This window comes from Genypterus blacodes, unplaced genomic scaffold (assembly GCF_046128005.1).
Source record: "Genypterus blacodes isolate CSIRO-AG114 ecotype Tasmania unplaced genomic scaffold, CSIRO-AGI_Gbla_v1 ptg000133l_1, whole genome shotgun sequence".
Classification (NCBI taxonomy): Eukaryota; Metazoa; Chordata; class Actinopteri; order Ophidiiformes; family Ophidiidae; genus Genypterus; species Genypterus blacodes.
This window is the reverse complement of record NW_027466935.1, coordinates 7,935,698-7,960,000: the sequence shown is the minus strand read 5'-3', so window position 1 is coordinate 7,960,000 and position 24,303 is coordinate 7,935,698. Positions and strand designations below refer to the sequence as shown.

Genomic DNA, 24,303 nt, shown 5'->3' with positions numbered 1-24,303 from the left:
CAGTGGCTCCTGGCGAATGAAAGACGGCAAATAATACAGAGTTGGACGAAAAATGGAGGATTTTTGCCAGGAATGTGGATTCAACATCAGGGAATGCAGAGGATAAACCAAAACAAAGCCGGAGCTCTGACACAAGCAGCCACGTGATGTTTGGAACAATCATGGCTGCAGGGACACAACAGACGTCCAAAACACAAACATTCACCTTGGACGTCCTGCTGTAAATAACCTGAATCGCTGCGTCTTTGCATTCTGTTCCCTGGAGCCGCTGCTGGGTTGTGGGTACAGATGTTGCTCAGATGTTGCTCCTCTTCCTCAACGCTTCTTCTTCTTGTGATTGTTTAGCAAGGGCACAAAATGGCGGCTCCTGCTCTGCCACTGCTAATCTCCTGCCTGTTCTCACCTCGTTAGTCAAAGTCTGTGATTTCTTACAACTGCCAAAAGCTTGACGGGTGGTATGAGTCACACACACTGGCTGCAGGTTAGGTGTTGTTTGCTCAAATGTTGAGATCTGCAAACAAGCAAACATGACGAGTGCCTCTTGCATAAAGACAAGAGATTGATTCATGGTATGAATGGGGAAGAGAGAATAGCAGAGAGGGGAGAGGTTCATACTGTTACCGTGTCTTTGTTAGGAATATGACAGCATTCTAAAGTTACTGAGGTGAACTGAACTCAACCTTTAGATTGGGCTCAATGAGTCAAATCACAATAGTTTGAGCTGTCGTTTAGCTTTAATTCTGTTTTCACAGGTCTGTTTACGTGTCCAAGTGGTGATGTCACTACTGATCTCCCTATATCAACCTGCTGGCTCTAATAGAAGACCTGTTTATGTTTCTTAATCGCCCATATCTGCTGGTACATCTCTTGTTACACTTGAACGCATCGTCTGGTCTGATTTCAGTGCCTGAGTGCAAAGAGGCGACAAATCCTAAATCCCAACATCAGAATCTGAGCGGTTCGTCACGTCTCGGTTGTTGTGACAGAGGAAAGAAACGTTTGAGCACTTTTTCTCACCTTTTCACAGCACAGAAAGAGTCGCTGTCACTTTAACTCAGCCAAAGGCAAGGAACACCATCCGGCCTTAGCGTCCAGCCTACTACTCTGCAGCCAACACACCAGTTTGTAACACACTCACACATGCAGAGAAAAGGGAGAGAGAGAGAGAGAGAGAGAGAGAGAGAGAGAGAGAGTTTTCATTCTGCAGTTATATCAACTGAAGAATTGCAATAATGGTAAAGTTGTAATGTTCTCTCTCTCTCTCACACACACACAAAGACAGAGAGAGATAAAGAGAGAGAGAGAGAGAGAGAGAGAGAGAGAGAGAGAGAGACATTATCTGGGTTGGAAAGGCCCGAGCAATAGCATTCAAGCCACGTAACACTAAACTGTAAACCGTTTGATTCTTCCAGCTGCAGTAGGGCAGCATCGCTCGTCACTAAAGCCTCCGTGTAAAATCGTTCCAGAGGAGTTTCGTCCCCTCCTGAGGTTTTTTCTCCTTGAAATTCCTCCATCAGTGACACTCGCCACTCACTGCATCACGCCACCCGTCAATCAAAGCGCGTGGGTGGGAGTCTGACACACTCGGCGTTATTATTCTCTTCATGCTTGATATTTGGCTCAAATGTGCGTTTATCAGAATTGGCTTGGAACGGATCGATTTCGGCACCAACGCGTCCAAATTCGAGGGGTAATATTGTGTCAATGATCACACGGACACATTTCTTGCTGCATTATTATTTAGGGAAACACAGAAATAAGTCAATTAAGCACAGGACAAAGGCAGAGAATGAGCTCATTATCTCAAAACCAGGTTCCAGTGTCAGATAGAAGACAGGAGATCACAGTACTTACGAGTATTGCAAACAATCACAGACTCCAGCTCGTGTGGACCAGGACAACAGAAACAAAACCCTCCAGTCCTCAGAAAAAACCTTGTTTGCTACTTTTCGGATTCTGAAAAGTAGCAAATTAGGTCAGAGCTTTATAAATTATAAGGCTCCCGTGCTACAAACCCAGCAAATCCATCTGCTCCAATCCCTCTCCTGAGATCCGACCACAAAGCAGGAACAATCCAGATACAGAGAACTTTGCAAGGTAAAATTCATGCTTTGATGACGCTGTGTCAGGGATCCAAAAAGTAAAGCAAATGTGGCCCCGAGTGACTAGAAAAGCTTCAAAAATGTCATACAATCCCCCAACAACACATCCACAAATCAATACTGTCACCCACAATTGCTGATTGTTTAAAACTCTCATTTTCTCCACTGGTGCACTTTTCCATGCGCTCACACTGAGGCACGAAATCACACGTTATCCCCCTGCACACACACACACACACACACACGCACGCACGCACGCACGCACCGGAGCAAAACGCAGCTCGGTGCAGAGGAGTGTGTTTTGTGCGAGTGAGGGTAATGGGTTGTGAGTGGGTAATTGAGCGCGCTGGGTGAGTCACAGTGAGGGTGCCAGCTTATTGGGTGATAGGGGGCAAAAGCAGAGAGGCAGAATTGAAGAAGTGAATAAAACACACAAACACACACATGCACACACACACACACACACACACACACACACACACATACATTTATGGTGTCAGGCGTGCACAGATGGTTTTTTACTGGTATGGGATGAAAGAGATGGAAATAAGGCTTCTAGCAGCGAGCGGCCATCATCCACTGTTGCTCTCCCCGTTGGTTTAGTTGGGATTGATCAGTTTTCCAGTGTTTCATAGCACCGCTGTCTGCTGGGAAATGATGCCCACAGTGGGTTCAAGGAAAATACTTTACACACACACTAAAAATCACCGTCTTCTAGCAGAGATTTTAGACCAAAACAAGTAGAAAAGGCCGGGTTGTTGTTGTTATAGCGTCTGGGATCAGGTGGATTGATGTTTTCATATTTGTGTGCATAATGAGTGGCACGTCTGCCAAGTTCTGTTACAGCAGATTAAAGCATTTGTGACAAACAGCACTTTTTAAAGATTGAGTCCCGCCCACTCGACTGTCTGTTCTATCAAAACACTGACGAGTATCAAAAAACAAAGACCCAACTTTAGTCCGACCTCGTTGTCGGTGCATACTGAGTGAAACAAAAACGAAGCAGTGGCCATTTTGTTGCTCATAAACATATAATTATATATTATATATTATATATAATGTTTAACTTTGCTTCTCATGACCTTCTTTGCAACATAAAGCAGTTAAACTCCTTCATGTCCTATTAAACCTTCCAGGACGTTCTTGCTTTCTCTGTAACGGCAACTCAACTGAACAGGATCTTCTTTCAGTTTGGGCTAAACGCCTGCAAAAAGATTAATATTCCTGTCACTTTTGATGCTTGTAAGTCACGTTGCCACGCAGCGTTCGATTAAATTCTTCATTCGTCTTGTGCGCTTGGCATGTAAAAATAAAAATAAATCTGACTTTCTTCTGCCGTTTCCCACATTTTTCACGGAGCGATTTGTTGGACAGCAGAGATGCAGTCGGATCTGTTAACCTGTTTCCCTCTGCACACACACACACACACACACACACACACACACACACACACACACAGGCCAAACTCATGCAACGCAGCCAAAAGTAATCTGAAACTGAATTCCTGCTGCATTAAGTGAGAACAGATAAATTAATAAAGTGAACTGCCCGAGCCAAAACACATACTGTCTGCTTTGGCTCCCGTTAAAGTGAATTTTCCGTCATATATTGTTACAGGCTTTGACAGAAATAAACAAGGAGAAGCACAAAAGAGAAGGATCTACAAGAAAGATGGAGAGATAGGAAGTCAAAGTGATTATACCAGCTGAATGTGTTGACTTTACACAATGATAACATATAAGCGTTGATAAAAGTTTGACTGATTTGCTGCCTTGGTTTGGGTGCGGTGGCACTGATAATGTATCGGGCCCTTGACGGTCCTGGGAATCAGACTAATGAGTTGGCGTGGCTGGCAAAAAAAGCTAAAATTAGGCTGAGGGCTAATGTCCACAGGGAGCAGCTAATAGGGACAGCACAGGAGACGGCGGCGGCAGCAGCGGCGGGGACAAGAAGTTATTAACTGTTTGCGGTGAAGACGGAGGGCCTGAAGGTGAACCTGTGGCGTGCGTGGTGTTTCACCTTCCATTGCCGGGGTTACGTAAGTGGACAGATTATCTCTCAGCACCTGTCTGATGCGTTCACTGTCTCTCACGCTGAAGGAGGTTGCGTCTGTCTGTTTGTTTGTATGTAGAATTCCTAGAAAGGCTCTGATATCGTCGAAGGTAAATTAGTGGAAGTGTGTGAAGATTCCATGAATGCTGGTGCTGATGAGGATCCAGGGGCAGATATACAGGAATTTCAAAACTGATTTATTAACATTGTCAGACTCTGTGGGTTCTTCCAACGTAACACACCACATTCAACTAAAAACTGAGAATAAACAGTGACGGCTCAAAATATTATCTATATGTGGAGACGAGCTCATGATGTTGGCAAGCTCTCTCGAATTTTCAATAGAAATTTATGGAAATTCTAAAGTTACAGTACAAGTGAATGTTTCACCCATCCACCCTCTGATTATCACACTCTCTCTCTCTCCTCGCTCTCATACTGATGCTGACCTCCGGCTTTGGAGATGGAGCACTTTGTTGGCATATTTATATCTTTCCTCAGCGCTCTCTCTCTCACACACACACACACTCACACAGTAGTACAATATACACCTGAATATACTACTTAAGGAAAATACCTGAAAGCAGGACATCTCTGGCAGCAATGTGAGGTGTTTGTGTGTATAATTGTGTGCGTAATGGTCTGTTTGCATACAGAATGAGGGTGTGCGTTTGTGATCACAAGCATGAGTGCCAAACTTGACATAACAATACCGAGTGTAATAAAGTAACAAGGAAGGAGTAATTGCAACATGTCTACAGTGAAATGCCAGTGATCCCCTCGCTGTGTTTGGAGTAATTGAACGACTCAGAGGACCTTTTCACCGCTTTTCTGGAAGCCTTGACATGAAACAACTGCTCTCAAATCTCTGTCTATAGATGCCAGCTGGTCAAAGCCTACAGCCGATGTACACACACATACACACACGACCGGGTGTAGAACCTGGAACCTGGCCTCCACATCACTGTCACTGCTCTTTTTAAATTACAGCATGTCCTCACATCCCCGGGCTTAGATTGACACGTGTCTGAATCAAAGGTTAGAACGTGTCGCTGTCATAAAGAGTTTGATTCCCCACACATCTGGTTCCCCATTTTTGCAAAGGTTTGGGGCGAAAAAACATGAACGCTCCACAGAAAACACTCCACTTTCACCTCAGAACTCTTTCATAATTTTCTCTTCGGCTAGGCAGGAAATGTCTGGCCCAATTAAATTGCTGATTAATCAATGAAAGAAATGCATATGCAGAAAAGTCTGAGATCCCAGGATGAAACAGGTAGCCACCCTTATATCTACTGCCGAGGTGCCCTTGAGCAAATCACAATGGGCTGGCCATGAGCAAACAGAACAGAAATGCATAGAAAGTTTTTTTTTTCTACGTGTTTAATAACTGCTATTTTTAATCAAGTGTGCCTACACAGATGCATATATAATTCAAATATAAATGAATTACAATTAAATTATAATTACACAAATACATGACAACTAGGAAATAGTAAGATGAAGACAGAATTGCATGTAGTAATTAGTGGTGAAAGTCCTATAATTTCATTTGGCAAATTAAATTTAAACACTAATCAAGCGTGTGTGTGAGACTCAAACAATGAATGAAATAATCGCAGGACTTGTGGTTTGTAACGAAACAGATATTTTGTCTCTAGATGTCACAGGTAATAGATGATCCTGATCCGTTTTTTCCATTCTTTAATCCGACCAATAATCCAATTATGTGCTCAAATATCTCAACTCCAGAGCGGAAAGCACGAGACAAACTGACTTCACAATAAATCAAACTCATTTAAAGGACGATTTTGCTTAACTTTTGCAAACCTTTCCATCTCTTTCACTCTGACAACACAAACTTTTCCTGAATAATTTCACGCCCTCACCTGAGCCGGGCTCTTCGCCTCCGATCCACCGATCCAGCAGCGCCCTTGGGTGCTAGAGGGTCTCATATTCCGGCCGAAAACCCCTGACGCGTGTCTAGAGCGTCGGACCCGAAAGAGCTACCGCTGGGAGAGAGAGAGAGAGAGAGAGAGAGAGGGAGAGAGAGAGAGAGAGAGAGAGAAAGAGAGAGAGAGAGAGAGAGAGCGAGAGACGCGTGTGTGAGAGAGACAAATGCTTTAATGCTGCCCTCTTGTGGGAGAACAATGTAAGGCAAAATACTATTTAGATTGATAACTATTATATTGATATTGTATTACCAATATTATTCGACAATATAATTCGATTAATGTCAAAAACAGATGATTATGTTTCATTTCATTTCTATTTTATTATATTTATATATATTATTTTTATTTTATATATTTATAGTTTAAGGTTATTTCTATTTAAATTACTGCCATTACATTACTTCTATATTGCCACTGTTACTTCTATTAGATTGCTATTCAAAGACTACAAGTACTTCCCCATGATGACGTGTATGTTACTCTCAATGTTTTATATGGAGCGATTCACCTGTGATGGAGGCGGGGTTTAATCTGCAACGCGAGAGCGGGAATTAGTGATGCTTTCACGTGCTCTTCGAAAAAGCTTCCAACTTTATGTAGTGGAAATTCAACTGAGCCAGTCCATTTTCAATTTATTTATTTATCATAAAATACAGGATTTATAGCACAATTTAGCCTTACAAAAATGAATATATTCGCTTAAAGTGCCAGAACCATTACAGGTATCTGGGTAAATGTTCAACCTCTGACAAACGCTGAAACAATTATGGGTAATCCGATAGTACGCAAACGCATCAGTCTTTGTTGCCTGCCGGGTACTTTGTTACCTTCAAGGAAACTGTCAGCAATGACTTTGCTGTAATTTGACGCACACACACCCCCACACACACACACGCCGGGCGGATTAACTGGCGATGACAGAGGGACTCAAACCTGGACCCGGACTCAGTCCTCATACCGGTCTGGAGTCTCTGTTTCTATACCAAAAAGCTGTTGAATAAACACCTGGTTGATTCTGCCGCGAATGGCTAAACTACCGGGAAATGCGGGCGTGTCGGTGCTCGGGGACAAATCGGTGGAATTCTACCGGGACCCGGTGTGCTTCTACCGGCAAAGGATAGAGAAACACGCCGGCAGAGTGTTCCAGTCCCGCCTGCTGAACAGACCCACCGCCTTCATCTGCTCCGTGCAGGGGATGAGGGAGCTGCTCTGCGGTATGTGTGTGTGAGAGTGTGTGTGAGAGTGTGTTTGTATATACTGTACATGTGAGAGGCTGAATATCATGTGTGTGTGTGTGTGTGTGTGTTGCTGCTAGGAGCCCTTGCTTGTTTACTATCAAGTGTTTTATAGTGTTTCTTTGCGTGTCCTCGGTTCTGTGGCGTTGTTGTTGTTTACCTGTGTACTATTGGATGTTTTGGTCGCTTTTGTGTTACTAGGTGATAAGAGAAGTGCTTTTACAATGAGAACGTTTTTTCCAAAACAAACTCTTTCTCTTCCTTAACTGCAAAATAAATAACTTTATTTATTTATATCTCCTGTCTGGCACAAATGCACTGTAAATAATTTAAATGGAAATTAAAGTAAGCACATGTAATCATCATACTCTCCCATTGAAATATATATAGACTTTGCTTTACTTCCCTAAAAGTGTTCATTAAGTGTATAAAAAGGTTACATATCATCTTACACAGCTTAGTAAATGTTTCAAACAGTGAGACAGTGTTGCCGTTTCCTCTCCCAGACAAGGACTTATTTTTTTCTTCTCTGAATGGAGTGAAATTCACCCCAGGATTAGTGTGATCAGTCATGGGAAAGACCCGTGACCACCCTGGGGTGATGTGAGGTGATGGGGCTGCTGTGATTGGGTCGTATTCTCACTTTCACAACATAAAGAACAAATAGACACGAATCAAACGTGCTTGTGAACAGCAACGGGTTACTTTTTCAATTATTGAAATTATATTGTTTGCACACCCTCTTTGTTTACACATCTATCTATCTACCTATCTTTCTATTTGTCCCTTTGTCTAACTGTACTGTGTTTTGTTCCAGATAAGCCTGGTGTGTTTCTGAAGGATCCAACTGATTTGATGACCAACGTGTACGGTGACACCATCGTCACCACTAATGGTAACAGCCACACACACACACACAATATACAAACATATTCACTCAAACATACACACACACAAACACAGATTAAAAAGTAAAAACAAAACAGCCTAATAACACTTAACTCTTTGTGCTTATGCCACTTCAGTATTTACTTTGGATCATACAAGGTCACAACAATTACAATTGTGGTGAAACTTTGCTCTTCAAATAAAAACATGGCTGACTGTGTGTGTGTGTGTGTGTGTGTGTGTGTTTCAGGTGAGGAGGCATGTCTTCTCCGTCTGTCTCTGACCAACCTGTTTACTGGAGCTTGTTTGGAATCATGGAATGCTTATATCACCACGTAGGCAAACGTATTCCTAATATTACTGCACTGTGATAAGTCACTAGCGTTGTCGTTCAATCAAGGTCTTCTTGAATCATTTGAGGAGTCACGTGGTCCCCTCAGGTTCAGGCAGTCGTTCCGTGGGTGCAGCAACTTTTTCAGCGAACTTCCAATATCAAAACAAAACTTCAAGGCCTCTGTTGGCAGCCAATACCCAAAGGTTTATTGAGCAACACCTGTTGGCCGGCCTCCAGTTATACTGCATGTGATAAATGATCAGGGTTCACACTGACGGGAATGTCCAGGAAGAGTCATGGAATTCCGTAATGGTGTCTTCCTAGAACTGTTTTTAGAACGATTCAATGGAAGTTCAGGTTTGGTAGATTAGTTTTTTAGTAATTCAACGCTCAAACTGTGTGTGAGCCCTGATGATATGTAAGATAACTTTTATTTCTATAGCTCTTTGAAAAACAGAATTATGTAGTGTGTCAGAAAATATAATATCATTATAATATAAACAAGATTAACCACATTAACCACATTAATGTCAAAACAATAAAGTAATAAATATACGTGGTTTCAAAAGAACAGAATTCTGGATTTACAGCAAAACAAGAAGAGACGAGCACAAGGACCAGTTGTGAAATAGGGAAGTTAGACACAGTTGAAACGCTTCATCATTGTGAAAGTGTTGTGTGTTTGTCATGCTTTTAAGAGTAAAGTTAAAATTGTCTGTTTGTCTTTGTTTCCACAGTGTGTGTGAGCGCTGTCTGCAGGATCTCTACATCAGGTAATATCTAATGCTCAGACTCACACATTAGAATCCAGCATCTGTCATTTGTTCTAAAAATCTATGTATTTGTGTGTGTGCGGGTGTGGGTGTGGGTGTGTGTGTGTGTGTGTGTGTGTGTGTGTGTGTGTGTGTGTGTGTGTAGCAGCCAGCCAGACTGTGTATACTCAGCGTTTAAGCGTTTGGGAACAGAGTTGGTGTTGGGCCTGTTCCTAAACGTCCGAGCGGAGGAGCAGCCGGAGCTTTACCAAGAAATCTCTGAGCTCTGCACGCAGCACTGGCACGGTACTGATCACACACTCTAAATGAGAGAAAGTCTTTCTATATTTTAACCTTGTAGACACATTTTCCCTCATGCACAGTATCCTGCTTATCATTGCACCTGCAGGCCTCATCTCTGCCCCCGTCAGCCTGAAGGTTCCTCTGTGGTCGTCGGGTTTCTGCACAGCTCTGGAGGCGAGAGACAAACTGATGGAGATCATCAAAGACAAGCTGCACAATGAAACACACGGGTGAGTATTTACAGTTTATACAGTATATACGGTATCTGTCTGTCTCTCTCACACACTCAGACACACACAAACAGCACATCCCTCTCTGCTCTCCGCCTCCCTGTAGGTTTGTCGGCTCGCTGAGGTCTCTGCCGCTGCCCGACGCCACCGCCGCCTCCAAGCATCTCCTGCTCTTCATCTCAGCTCTGATCCCCAAAGCTCTGGCATCACTGCTCACCTCCTTCACACTGGCCCTCAGTGGAAACGAACAGGTACACACACACACACACACACACACACACACACAAACTATGCATATCGGATGCATATATAACAGAATTATCTCCTTAATGCTCTCTCTTTTTCTTTGGAAGGAGGAGACCCGGCGGCGTGCGGTGGCAGATGCAGACTTCCTGCACCAAGTTCTGCTGGAGGTCCAGAGACTCTGGCCTCCTTTCATTGGTGGACGCAGGATCGCTGAGCAGGTAGATGGTATTGGGGATTCTTAATAGGAACTGCATTTTTCAGTTTGTCCAGCAAGGGGCGGTGTTGGATAGAAAATGTCCAGCTATAAATCCAAGTAAGATTATGTGTGTGTGTTTTCATCTTCTTGGTAAACTGTGGTGATTTACGGTCAGTGATGAAACCGTCTCCTCGTCCCTCTGCGTCAGATGTCTTTGATCCTCGTGACCTCAGCGGACAGGCTTATGCAACCGGCCAATCAGAGGCATTGATCCATCTCTGTGATTGATCATTTGTGCTCCCCAGGGGGCGATAGATGACGTGTTGTTGATGCTGTGTAGCAAAGCAGAATGTCATTTGTCACGACCAGGAAACGCACGCTTTGATTCCCGACGGCCTCGGCAGGATCGACACAGGAGAATCACACGATGGATTTTTAGAGAAGAATCATAAGAACAATTAAACGGTTCTGTTCAGCTTTTTAAAGATGCCACAAACCTTTTTGAGAAATGTTATATTTACACTAATACACCACTGAGAAGGTGTGGTGGGTCATCTTTATCAGGTTGGGTTCCACTGAAGCATTCTATTCTCCAATTTCTTCCATTAAAGAGGAAACATTGGCTCGTTCTGTTGTTCGTGCGTCTAAAATGATACCTGTGTTCATAACGACACGTTCAAATAGAAATGAGTTCTTGCAGGTAAATGTTTCATCATCATCAGTCATTTTAGCAAAACTGGTGTCCCCATTCCGGCTGCTAGCGTCGTCCAGTCTCAACTGCACGACAGAGAAATGGAAAAGAACAAGGGACGCTGAGCTGTTAGGGTGAAACAGATGGTTATGCATGTGGAGGCGTAAAGAGAACAGGAGCCTTTATTAGTATTCACTCTCAGGTGGAAAAGTACAAGGACGATGAGGTGGAACCAGAATATGCAGGCGTGTGTGTGCGTGTGTGTGCGTGTGTGTGTGTGTGTGTGTGTGTGTGTGTGTGTGTGTGTGTGTGTGTGTGTGTGTGTGTGTGTGTGTGTGTGTGTGTGTGTGTGTGTGTGTGTGTGTGTGTGTGTGTGTGTGTGCGCGTGCGTGCGTGTGTGTCTTCACAAACAGTCCAGAAATATCCATCATTGATACAGATGATGTCATTTAAGTGACATAATGTATAATAATTGTGATGTCTCTTTTATATGCATTTGTGTGTGTGTGTGTGTAGGACTCCACCCTCTCTGGGCTCCATGTCCCTAAAGGTCACGGTGTGCTCTACATCAGCCACGCCGTCCACCGTGACCCTGAAGTGTTCCAGCATCCGGAGAGATTCCTGCCCGAGAGATGGAGTGGAAGGTAACGGACAGATTACATCATCACTGTGAGGCAGTTGTAGATTGTAGACACACGCCACAGACGACAAGTGAATCCATTCTGTACGACGGTGAAAGCTGCTCCTCCAATACGAACATTCAACTCCTCAGAGGTTCCCCTGCCTTATAGCCCCGCCCCCACCTCCTCCCCACTTTAACTAACTGCCCCTTGGGGGCTGAGGGGAAACACACACAAACACACACGCACAGGAACTGATGAGACACAAACCATTAAAACAGCAGGAGGTAGGGAGCTTTCCGAAGTGCGTCACAGAAAAAGCCAGAAAAATATGACATTTCCATCAATATGTGTGAAATCGCTTCACATTTCAAAGCAGTGACAAGAGCAAGAAGTGGAGAATAAGAGGGAAAACATATTGTGTTGATGCATCTATGGGGTGGATTGATGACTGAGAGGTGTGACAGGAAATGGACGGATGATGGATAATTGTTTTCATGAACAGAGATGAAAATGAATGATGGGACGTGTGAAGGAGTCTGAAGGGAGGAAGGCAGGAAATTAGGAAGAATTGCCCATGAATTCTAGTTTCAACATGTTCCACTCTTACTTCCTGTCCCTCTCTGGTTTCCGTTGTAGAGTCTAAACATTGTAGCAATAGAGTATTTAGGCTGAGTTCAACCTGGCAACCCCCGAGTCTGTTTTCTGGCAACATCAAGACCGAAATCTGATATTCTAGACAGGAAATTGAGTCAGTAGATCCATGAAATCAGTTCCAGTGTGCCAATGTAGAGATCTGCATTGTTGCATTACAGACTGATAACAGTGGTCAATGGCACACGCACGCACACACACACGCTCTCTCTGCCACCTGCTGTCCTATAACCCAGCCTGACCTGCTTCTGTCACTGAGTCATTCACTCAGTCGTCCATTTTTTATTCATCCACTCGTCCATTCACCTGCTTCATCTCATTCATGTCCTCCTTCATTTAAGAGTCGCAGCAGCTGGGAGAAGAAATGTATGAATGTATGTATGTAGGCAGGTAGCTGCTGCCATGGTAACTGATCCTGACACCTCCTTTACCAATGGGGATTCTGTGTGTGTTTAAGTGTGCGCGTGTGTGTGTGTGTGTGTGTGTGTGTGCAGGGTGGGGGAGAAGTTATTTCTCCTCCAATGATGCCCTGTGATGCAAGATGGGATTAAGAATGAGTCTGAGGAGATCCTTGTGTGTGTGTGTGTGTGTGTGTGTGTGTGTGTGTGTGTGTGTGTGTGTGTGTGTAATTGACCACAGTATCAAACCACTTTTAGTGTATAAAAAAAACCTGCCTGATTGGTTTTGGCCTCTAAACGACAGCTCGCTGTGACAGATGTGTAATGGATGCTACTGAAGTGTGTGTGAAAGACTTAACGTCTCAATGAATGGATCGGTAACTGCTGCCATGGTAACTGGCCACCTGGTGCCTTTTTTTTTTTTCTTTCTTTTTTACGAACGAGGATTCCCATTGTGTACGTGCTGATGTGTGTGTGTGTTTTCCCCTGGCGATCCTCTGCAGGGTGGGACGGGGGTTTGAGGATGACTCATAGGAGATCCCTCAGAAAACAATCTCAACGAAGCCAAAGCCGCAAAAAAAGAGAAAGGAGCTAGCTGACCTGAGGCGTGACGCTCAGCCTCTGGATGGTGCCTGCACGTCTTCATGCTGTCTGCGTATTTAAGTCACTGTGGTCAATTGAACAAACAGGCGGAGGAGCCAGTAAGGAAGCGAGCGTAAAGATCACAACACGCTCCACATGTAAATCTAAACTGCAGTAGCGACACACGTGAGCTCAGGCCTCATGTTACCACCATGTCAGAGAGAGTGTTTGTGCAGAACATCTCCAGCCCAGTTCCCCCGCTCCCCGCCTCCTCTCCTTTGATAGTTGCCCGGTTCCCTTTCTTCCCCTCCGGCCTTGTTGCGCGCCTGCAGTCCCGTTGCATAACACGTACGCCTACAATAACCCTCCACATAGCCAACATTGTCTGCTTTGTGCGATAGTGTAGCGTCTGTAACCCGGGCGAATCATATCCCATATGTGTGTGTGTGTGTGTGTGTGTGTTCCAGTACATCTTGTCGGCTCGTGTATGTACTTTCCCAGTTAGTGCCGCTGGTAAAGTAACATCCTATCAGTTGGACGCCCACACACACACACACACACACACACACACACACACACACACAGGCTCTGTTGAGAGATAAATGAATCGGAAAGGCTACCGGACGGAGATAAAAATTCGAGCCTCTGCGGCCGGTTGCGTTGCCAGTTTCAGATAAACCTTCTTGTCTACATTAAATACTGACATGCACGCTGACAGCCGGAGAGGAAATGATCAGCGGCGCTTTATGGTTTGTTTAGTTGAGTTCAGCCGTCTGTGTTTGCTGCGTTTTAATAAATCAGCCGCTGAATAAATGTTCAGCACAAATCACAAACCCACACAAATCCACATTAGGTTTTTACAAGATACCTTTGTGAGTGTGTGTGTGTGTGTGTGTGTGTGTGTGTGTGTGTGTGTGTGTGTGTGTGTGTGTGTGTGTGTGTGTGTGTGTGTGTGTGTGTGTGTGTGTGTGTGTGTGTGTGTGTGTGTGTGTCAGGCATTATGAGGACAGGTTTATACACCAACCCTAAGCCCTGCTCTGATGGTAAATGTTCCTCAGGGGCACATATGTGGAAATCACATTACGTGGCTCCTCTGATAGAGTTTGTGCATCCAGACGGCAAATGACATCATAGAGGACGGGTGAGTTTGGTCCGCTCGCTACATTTATTGTAGTCGCTGTATCAAATTTTTGTTCTTTTATTGTATTTTCAGTCCTTTACAGCAGTTCAAGAAGTCATTTTAATTGACAGAAATGGAATCCCCAGTTTCTTAAATGGAATGATGAACGCCTGTCTGCACGTTTCATGTTGTGGATAAAGGAATAGAAGCTAAAGCCACTTGCTTACTCACCCACTTGCCCCTCCTAAGTGTTTCCATTTGACATGCAAAGCTCAGTCTGACAGTCTGACAGGAACATTTCCATTTTGCCAAATGCAAACGTGACAGTTTGCACTCATTACTTTACCACAGCATTTAGCTCTGCAACTCAGAGAGGCCGATTGGTGAGGATACTGTTTATGATTGTGACAAAGTCAAAACGTCAACACCACTCTGAGAACTTCCTCTTTTTAGTTGACGTGTATTTGTTAAAATCGTGTATTTAAGCTCAGTCATAGGATTTTTGAACACTCAGGCAAAAATGATGAGAAAAATGAATAATACTTGAAATTATGAGGACACAATCCTCCTATGATCCCTCTCTGATTCAGTTCCTGCCTACTCAGCATATTCAATACAGCCTAATGCAGGGCTGCGTCCCTAACTCTCTCTTTCTCTCTTGCTCTCTCTCTTTCTCTCTGTATTGCAGATCTACACATCTTACTGTGCATAGATGGGCCTATTAGTACATGAAACCATTAGACAGATCCTGCCAGAGAACAGGAATATTCTCTCTCTCTCTCTCTCTCTCTCTCTCTCTCTCCCTCCCTCTCTCTCTCTCTCTCTCGCTCTCCCTGTTCCTCTCTCTCTCTCTCTCTCTCTCTCTCTCTCTCTCTCTCTCTCTCTCTCTCTCTCTCTCTCTCTCTCTCTCTCTCTCTCTCTCGACCCAGACTGCGCATCCTGCTAATGCTTCCTGTTTCTCTTTAATCAGAGCTCAGGTTTCAGGAAGACAGGATGCATTAGTGAGGAGGGAGGGGGTTCTGCATCAGCAGGTTGTTGACAAATCCGCCGGCCAGATACAACAAGCATGTTTTGTTTTTTTAGTATAACATCAGAGCAGATGGAATGGAAAGTTTCAGCTGTGACGGGAGAGGAAAAAGCAGAACAGAAGTCGACAATACGGCAAGTTGTGACCCAGATATGAACCCGTGTTTTGGTTCAGAGCACCTTCAGAGTTCATGTGGAATCCAAATGAAACTCTTGATCTACAAACGTAAAGTGAAACCGTACAAGGCACAAAGTAAACACACATCTGAGATCTCAGCTTGGACTAAAATATCCATAGGTGATATGTGTATGTTGAGAAGCAGCACCTCCTACTGGCCATGCAGTGCAACAGGATTTTTTTTTATTCCCAGTTATACCGATGTTTAAACGTGCATTTGGTCACTTAAGCCACATAAATGTAGTTTTAGTGATATTTGATCTTTTCCGTATCGGGTGCTGTTCTTTAAGCTTCAACCAAAAATAATGTTGAGTAGTTTACATCTGTAGAAATAATTCCACACGCAAATTCAGTGCATTGTAAAAAGTGTAGATTGGATCTTAACGATAGGAAATAATTTCAGTTCTAACAGGAAGTGGAATAAATTGAATATCAAATTTAGCTCCAGATTATAAATAGGGTGAAATATGTATTTATGCAGCCAACGCTGAATGTGTTGTTGTTGTTGTTGTTGTTGTTGTGGTGGTGGTGAGTGACAGTCTCCCGCCTGACTGCTCTTCACCTTTTCACATCCACATTCATTTGTGTGAAGAGTGTATGAACAAGGATTACTTTACCGACAGACAACTGCTGGCAGGTCTTTCATTGGACGAGAGACACAGTGGTCGTCCTCGCGTCGCCGTGCAGTCACGTCTGATCATCACCCTGTAGATGACAACAGTGCCCCTGTGACACTATCTTGGCAGAACAGTGACAGCTGAGAGAAACGAGGAACGGAATTCTAATTCAATCTGTACGGGGCATGATGTTTGCGAGAGGTGGAAAATAACAGAGAAACACCACAACAATGGTAAAAACACAATAACTGATTCGACAGACAAGAATATAGACATTTTAAAAGCTATTAACCGTTCGACAGCCTGCCAACATCTTGTTTAAACACTTGGTAAGCTGTGATTTCATAGAGGAGCTCTTTAAAAGGTTTATATCCCACTGTGAAAGCTAACTACAGATGAGTCAGTCCAGTCCATCTGTCAGTGTCCGTCACAGCGGGGACGTTTTCTAATCCTGCAGAATATCTCATAGAAGTAAAGGAAATGACCTCACCTCATGAATTCATTTGTTATTGGTGCACCAATAAGCTAAGAGGATGTGGTGCGCGTGCGTGTGTGTGTGTGTGTGTGTGTTTTTGTGTGTGTGTGTGTATAACCATGTCACTTTGGTTTTGCATATGCAGGAATAAAGGCCAGGAGCATTTCCTGTGTTCCTTTGGCAGTGGACCCAGGAACTGCATCGGATCCAAACTGACTGACGTCTTTCTTAAGGTAAATCTTCCTTCGCTCATCGTGATCCAATTCGTGAAAACAATGAATAACAAAGCAACAAATCCGTACATCCCTCACTCAGCCGTTCCAGGACAAACCCAGGGTGAAGCTGCATGTAGTGCAGATTAATTTGTTTCATCTGCCGTGACGCTGCTGTTACGCTCGCCGCGCGTGCTGCTGACGTCCGCTGTGGACATCCGTCTCCGCCAGGCAGGTGTGAGACGTGCTCGGTGTAGCCGGGCAGACATCCAGATATTAACTGGGAACAGTGCCACTTTAGAGCTCGGACTGAGGATCGTCTGACATAGGAGCGGGGAGAGTGTCAGAGCTGGCAAGATATGGATCCGTCTTTAATTTGTTGAAGAACAACCAATCAGAGGATCAACCAATGCACCAATAATTCACTCTTATGTTCAAATAACTCATTTCAATAACAGCTTATTTTTTTTTCATCATTTTGTGATGCTGAAGAAAAGGAAAACAAGTGGAATTAATCTGATTGAATATTTGTCCTTAGAGTTGAATGTGTTTTGGCAGTGAGAGAGAGATGAAGCATCCTGCAACCACTCTGAATGTAGAGCAGCACTCAAGGGATCAGTGACCTGCATGGTGTGTGCGTGTGTGTGTGTATGAGTGTGTATGTATGAGTGTATGTGTGTGTGTCTAAACCATCTGCCTGCCCCTACAGCAACACTCCACATCTCCACCTATCCTAGGCTCTGAAAACAAAGACACACACACACGCACACACACACAAACACACCTAAACACACACACACACACACACACACACACACACACACACACACACACACACACACACACACACACAACCCATGAGAGGCAACAGAATAGAAGACAGGTGTTACAGATGTGACAACAGGAAGGGAGAGGCTTGTTTCCTGAGAGGCGTATTCCCTCTAGAAACAGGTGTGTGTGTGCATGTGTGGGTGTGTCTGTGTGTGTGTGTGTGTGAGAGAGAGTGTGTAAGCGTTGAGGCTTGGGACTGGGGATGACAACGATAGGAAAACAACATTATTTTTACTCTGAAGCTTTTGGAGGGTTGTAATTGTGAACCTTTGCACCTGAAGAAGAAGCTAAACGGTTTCAGTGCTATCAGTGATAATGATTGTGTGGAAGTGTTTGAGCGGGCATGCACAGTAGCTAACGCCCATCTCATCGAAGACAACACACTGTATTTGGAGGTTCTTGTACCTGCCAGGCTGGTTGCACTTTGCCAGCCACTGAAAGTATCAACAGAGGCCAGAAGTGAGAGAGGATGGAAAGAAGGAAGCGACGGTCGGCCAGTTGGACTCTGATCCCAGTGGGCCGCATCCAAAAGCAACAAACTTTAAGTATTTAATCAACAGCGCTTGAGTGCATATTACATCATAGTTAGTGTTTTACTCTATAATATACTGCCGGTCCTTATAACAGAGTGTCTGCAGGCCTAAACACACACACATTCACACACAAACAGCTGCCTTAATGATCTTATATCAGAGTTAAGCCACTATAGTTTATTCTGGATAGACGGACGCCGGCTCTTTGTCACCTCTTCAGTAAGTGAAGTGAAAGGAAGATCTAAGCAGAGCACTGACGGGTTCTCTCTCTCTCTCTCTCTCTCTCTCTCTCTCTCTCTCTCTCTCTCTCTCTCTCTCTCTCTCTCTCTCTCTCTCTCTCTCTCTCTCTCTCTCTCTCTCTCTCTCTCCACATAGACACATAGGTATTCCTCATTGCAGGCCTATCTTCTATAGAGATTGTAGGAATGATGAGATCCAGGTTTTCCCCCCCAATGATTCCGGATCAGATTCCCGGACCGGCTGCATCCATCAAACCTTTACAAGCCGCTCACACAGTTTCTCCAAATGCGTTACATAACCGATCGTGAATATGAAGTAAACTCTAGGAGCATTGTGACATATTTGTGAGCTACGAGAGAGAGGAAGAGTGTAGAGTCCATCCGTCGTGCACAACCTGACGAATGGAGCCGTCTGCTCACAGAGATCAATCATCTGCAAAGCTACGATGCAAAACAAACAAAGTCACATCGATTCAGCTTCAGACTTCCTGTTTGTGATCCACCGCACAATCTAAGCAGCTGTGTAACATGATGATGTCATCACAGATCAATCAAAAACAAATCAGATTTTCCAGCATCATCATCATCATTTCTTCTCTCACCTGTTTCGATGCAAAAACAAGCGTATTGCTGTTTTAAAAGGTGGCCACACACACACACACACACACACACACACACACACACACACACACACACACACACACGCACATGCTCACACAGAGAGGAAGGCGTGATCAGACTGAAAAGTATAAACCGAAGGGATCTAGGTCAGAGATGTGAGTCATCGCTGCCCCTCCCCCTCGATCCCCACCTCAGTCCCCATCTTGGCTTCCCCCTCATCATCATCATCACCCCTTCATCCCCGTTCATTCCTCCTCTTCGTCCTCCCCTCGTATCAGAAACGTTCATTCATGAAGCAGAGGGAGGCGGGGTCGTGAACGCGTGGCACCGAGGGACGCGATTGGTCAGCGTTGTCGCCGAGTGTCGTCCAATGGGTGATGCAGGCAGTGATGTCACCTGCCGTGGTGCTCTGACTGCATGGAGCACAGTGGAGTAGAGTAAGATATGATGTGATGATGGCCACTGCATCAACACATAGAATAACAAACAATCGGTCACCAAAGTTAGAATGTTCCATCTCCAGCTTGGCCACAGAAAGGTGTTGCATTCGTGTGCTGCTTTCAAACTTGGAAAACAAATAAACAAACACACACACACACACACACACACACACACACACACACACAGAGACACAGATCTTTATGTAGGCTGTAGCTTTGCAACTTGGGGAGTTATAAAGCGTTGGCGGATGTACTTGTGCTGCCAAGTTCCTTCTAGTTTCACATTTTGTGTTTCTGTGCTGTATATTTAGGAAATCGTGTCTTGCACCGCCTCCACTCTGAGCACCTCTCTGCACCCTCCGACACATACAGCACGTTGCTCCAGCTCCACCAGCGATAGATATTACATCATACACAGAATTGAACACTGTTTTCTTTGTGTTTTTGCTGGCAGAAAGCGTGCGTGTACCTGTTAGAGCACTACGACTGGTGTTTGGACCCCCCGTCGCAGGACCTCCAGTACAAATGGCTGCCGGTTTCTCGCCCAGCCAATCCCCCCGTCATCACCTTCACCCGGCTGGATCAGACCATATCTGACGGAAGCGACACCGGTTAGAGACGCACGCTGCGTTCTGGTTATGTACCTGCTGTTACCACGGAGAAGATTCACGTAAAAGCGCATAGATAGGAACAAATACTGAAAACAAAGCTGCACATGAAATTTCAGATGGAGTCCAGCCAGGCTTTCCCCTCCTGCATAGAACACAGAGCTCATAGTGAGGAAAACCTCTTTGTTTGTTTCACTCTGTGTTCCTCTTTCTGATATTCTGCAGCTTGCCTTGATGAATTTACGCTGGCAGACAAAAGAAGTGACTCATAATATTCATTGTTGTGTGATGCGACAAAGTCATAGATCCACATTATGAAACCATTTGTCTTTTTTTTAATTTATTTTTTTTTATAGGAACACTGATTGAAAAGTTCTGAGCCTAACACATAACAGAGTGAATGAGGGCTGCTTATGTAATTCCACTCTTTGCTGGGCTCTGAACTTATCAATCAACCCTTGTACATCAGATGTTTTTTCACCTGTCATAGTCTTCTCACAGTTACTGCCTTATGAACTGAAGCGCGTCTGGTACACACACACACACACACACACACACACACACACACACACACACACACACACACACAGAAAGGTAAACCCTCAGATTCCATCACTGACTGCTAACCTGTCTCCCCTCCCCCCGCTGCCACCTAGCAACCATCACTGCTTAGCAACAGTTTGTCATATTGACAGTGACTTGCTTGCTTTTAGTATGCAAGTCATACAAACACACACACACACACACACACACACACACACATTCTCTAACCTGGTTATTTTTGAAAGCCGCAGTCGTTCAGTTGGCAGCAATACACACGGCAGCTGGCATGTAAAATGATGCCAGCCCAGATTTTAAAAATGTACTGATTTTGTAATTCCATAAATCATGTGAGAAAAAGCAAAAAAAATCATTTATCTACTTAATCACTAAGAGTGTATTTTAGATGCTTATTTGTTAATATTCAAAAGTTTTGGTAATTTTTAACATGTACATTTTCATTTCTCACACTCATAAAAAAATATTGATCTTTAATGACTGTCTTAATGTTTTAATTGATTTGTAGTGTTTGCTTTATTTACATTGAGTCAAAAATAGATAGAAGTATTTAGACTCAATATATGGATTCCTATGTAGAATAGTTTGGTTCATTTCAGCAGGTATGAACGCTCTGAGACCTGGTCCACCTGAAAGCTGAATGTAAGTATGTCCATGTTCACACTCACACACACACTCATAACCATCAGTTTCATCACTTTTGTTTTCTGGTGTGAACAAAACCTAAAGTGTGTTTGTGAGCTACGTTGTTAATGCATAGCAAACGTCAGCATGCATAATCAGCTATAGGCATTTGGCTCAGAGGGATGCTATTGTTCTGAGATGAACTATTCAACAAAAGTGTACTGTTCTCTCTCTCTCTCTCTCTCTCTCTCTCTCTCTCTCTCTCTCTCTCTCTCTCTCTCTCTCTCTCTCTCTCTCTCTCTCTCTCTCTCTCTCTCTCTCTCTCTCACACACACACATAGACACATGCATGATGACTTCAACATGATTTGTAGTTATCAGTTTTTAATTCCAAAGTTTTGTACTCTTGCTGCACATTCTGGCACGTTTTAATTAGATTTTGACACATTGCCTCCTGCAGGAATCCAGCCAGAGAGCTTTTGTTTTTGTAACATGTTGAGCACATCGCAAATTTGCAGCATTCCAGTATAGCTCTGTGTGCCTCTCTGCGACCCACCCTTCAGAATTTAAAGCATCATTAAAAATCAGCTGACCCTGTGCTTTATACAAAGGCCTATTGAGCTCCATGTTGTGAATGCAACGTTGATGAATGTCGAGAGTAAATGGGGCTTAAGTGGGTCCCGTGTAGAAACGGCACGCAAACAAAGGCAAATGTTTCTGGTAAATGTTTCTGATACAGCAGCTAGAAGATTGATTTTTATTTTCACCTCTGCTCACACTTGAGTCACTTTACTGGAATGTGGAGAGGAGAGAGAGAGGAGCTGATGCACGCTTCTCTCACACTGAAAGGGTTATTGTTTCATTTCATTCAGTGGCAACAACATACTGCAGGGTTTATAAAGCTACTTTCAATCAATGTAGCGCTGCTGATATCGATGGAATGCTCCGCAAATTTGATTACTGCCATTATCCCTCATGGGAACTAACTGACCTGCCGGATGCTGTTTTGCCTCAGTGCAGCATTGTTGGGAACAAAAATGCAAAACTTGACGTTCACATGTATAGAATGTCCACGTATCTCAAAAAACATTAGGAAAAGATGAGGAAAACAAGAACTGGAACAGGAAATGAAGCCAAAAATGACAGAAATAAGTAAAGAAAATATATAAAATGATATTCACATCAGTGTACTTAATTCAGAAATGTGAGACTAAGTAAATCTTGCCCACACACACACACACACACACACACACACACACACACACACACACACACACACACACACACACACCTAACAGGAGGTAGGACAGTGTACCCAGATGGCAGAACAAAGCCTGAGGTCAGTTTTAATGAGCACAGATCATTACCATAGGACTCTCTCCTATTCACTCCCAGTGGACTGTTGGCCTTTAACGTGGTGTATATAACAGGAAGTAAGAACCCCCCCCCCCGCCACACACACACACACACATACACAGGAGTCACAGTAAATATAAGTATAAGTTGTTTTGTAATATCCCCTCTTTATTTTTACAATCACACTACAGTCAACCTTTAGCTCGTCGCCTTGACGAAAGCTAGGAAGTGATCCAGGCAGGAAGTAAACAAGGATTTTACTTCTTCCCTTTATGATTTCACTTCACGGGTTAGTTATATGCACACACACACACACACACACACACACACACACACACACACACACACTCAATACTCAAAGACAATCCTACAATCTACAATTTCATCGCCCACATACATACAAACACACACAAGCACCACCTCGCTGACGACTTCAGCTAAACAAATCACATCCTTAATCAAAAGAATGAAAATGTAATTAAAAAAAATTGATGGACAAATTTCATCAATTGTCAGCATCAGTGTGACCCCTAGATGACATGGGCCTTTACTGTAGAGCTGCAATGCATTAGGTTGGACAGGTGTACCTAATAAAGTGGACACTTAGAGAGAGAGGAAGTGTGTGTGTGTGTATGTGTGTGTGTGTGTGCACAGTGAGTAAGCAAGTCATGATGAACATAGGTCATAAATAAATGCTCTTCAATTCTCTCACCAAACACTCAGGCACATCCGCATCACTACCGCATCACCACCGCATCTCCTCTCTCTCTCTCTCTCTCTCTCTCTCTCTCTCTCTCTCTCTCTCTCTCTCTCTCTCTCTCTCTCTCTCTCTCTCTCTCTCTCCCTCACATCCTTCCCCTTTACTACAGTGTGTTTGTTTGTGCTCAGACAGGCAGGAAGGAGAAGCCATTAGTCACAGAGGTGCCATCAAGCACCGTTTAATTGTCTCATTCATCTTCCCTCTGCTGCTGAGCGCCGCACCACCGCTCGGCTTCAGCCCTCAGGAGCATCGCCTGCTGCTCCACATAAAAGACTGGAATCATTTGTTGCAGGGTGAAAAACAGGCCACTGGTCAAACCGTGACATTATTCCAGCCTCTCACCCCCCGAAGAAAGCCAATGAAGTTACCTAGAAGAGCTTTTGAGCAGTTTGCTGAATGTGTTTGGTGCAACTTCAAGTCCACAACAGGCATGAGAGTTCGTAAATAAGAGAGGGTACAATAGTGAGGCCAAAACACATTTTTACTTTTAAATAAACGGATTTCCAGGTTCCATAAAGTATGACTGAAATAGTTTGAGCTGAGTGAAGCAACAATACAGGCCTTTCAGTAAAAGTGCTTTTGAAACCTGATTGAAACAATGATTAAGACTATTTTGGGACTAAAGCCGTCGCCCTCCTGTGACTCATTATTTGTTTCGGAATAAAAACGTTTTTTCCCCCCTCTAAGCTGCGACTGTTGACCGCACTCTGAATGAGAGAGAGCGAGGAGACAGGTGAGTGTGTGTGAGAGCACAATACAGCCACACTCTCACTCACTCTGCCTTTTAAACACTCTCTCCCACTCTCCCTCCACTTCTCGGGACTGCGGGCGTTCGTTTCGACATCGCTGAACGACACTTGACCTGTT

At 44.0% G+C, this 24,303-nt stretch overlaps 2 protein-coding genes across 3 annotated transcripts in view; one reads left to right on the top strand and one right to left on the bottom strand.

The window, feature by feature from the left end:
• Positions 1 to 6,165, bottom strand: part of LOC143011244 (5-hydroxytryptamine receptor 4) — a 25,071-nt gene extending 18,906 nt beyond the window's left edge. Inside the window, exon 1 of the mRNA XM_076164059.1 lies at positions 6,044 to 6,165. The gene's annotated coding sequence lies outside the window, so the exon portion shown is untranslated. The remainder of the gene's footprint in view (positions 1 to 6,043) is intronic.
• A 758-nt stretch (positions 6,166 to 6,923) lies between these two features.
• On the top strand, positions 6,924 to 20,731 carry LOC143011460 (cytochrome P450 26B1-like). 2 transcript variants are annotated; one of them, XM_076164362.1, is made up of 11 exons: positions 6,924 to 7,323; positions 8,162 to 8,239; positions 8,483 to 8,567; positions 9,304 to 9,339; positions 9,488 to 9,624; positions 9,728 to 9,851; positions 9,958 to 10,102; positions 10,205 to 10,315; positions 11,501 to 11,628; positions 16,800 to 16,887; positions 19,985 to 20,731. In XM_076164362.1, the coding sequence occupies exons 1-11, from the start codon at positions 7,134 to 7,136 to the stop codon at positions 20,144 to 20,146; spliced, it is 1,284 nt and encodes a 427-aa protein (XP_076020477.1). In that variant the 5' UTR covers positions 6,924 to 7,133; the 3' UTR covers positions 20,147 to 20,731. The 2 variants fall into 2 exon arrangements, with proteins under 2 accessions (XP_076020477.1, XP_076020476.1); XM_076164361.1 differs by having other exon boundaries at positions 9,485 to 9,624.
• The last annotated feature ends 3,572 nt before the right edge of the window (positions 20,732 to 24,303 follow it).

Coding starts and splice junctions, on each gene's coding strand:
- LOC143011460 (XM_076164361.1), top strand. CDS start 7,134: ATGGCTAAACTACCGGGAAATGCGGGCGTGTCGGTGCTCGGGGACAAA. Junction 8,240..8,482: donor CACCATCGTCACCACTAATG/GTAACAGCCACA, acceptor TGTGTGTTTCAG/GTGAGGAGGCATGTCTTCTC. Junction 10,316..11,500: donor GACGCAGGATCGCTGAGCAG/GTAGATGGTATT, acceptor GTGTGTGTGTAG/GACTCCACCCTCTCTGGGCT.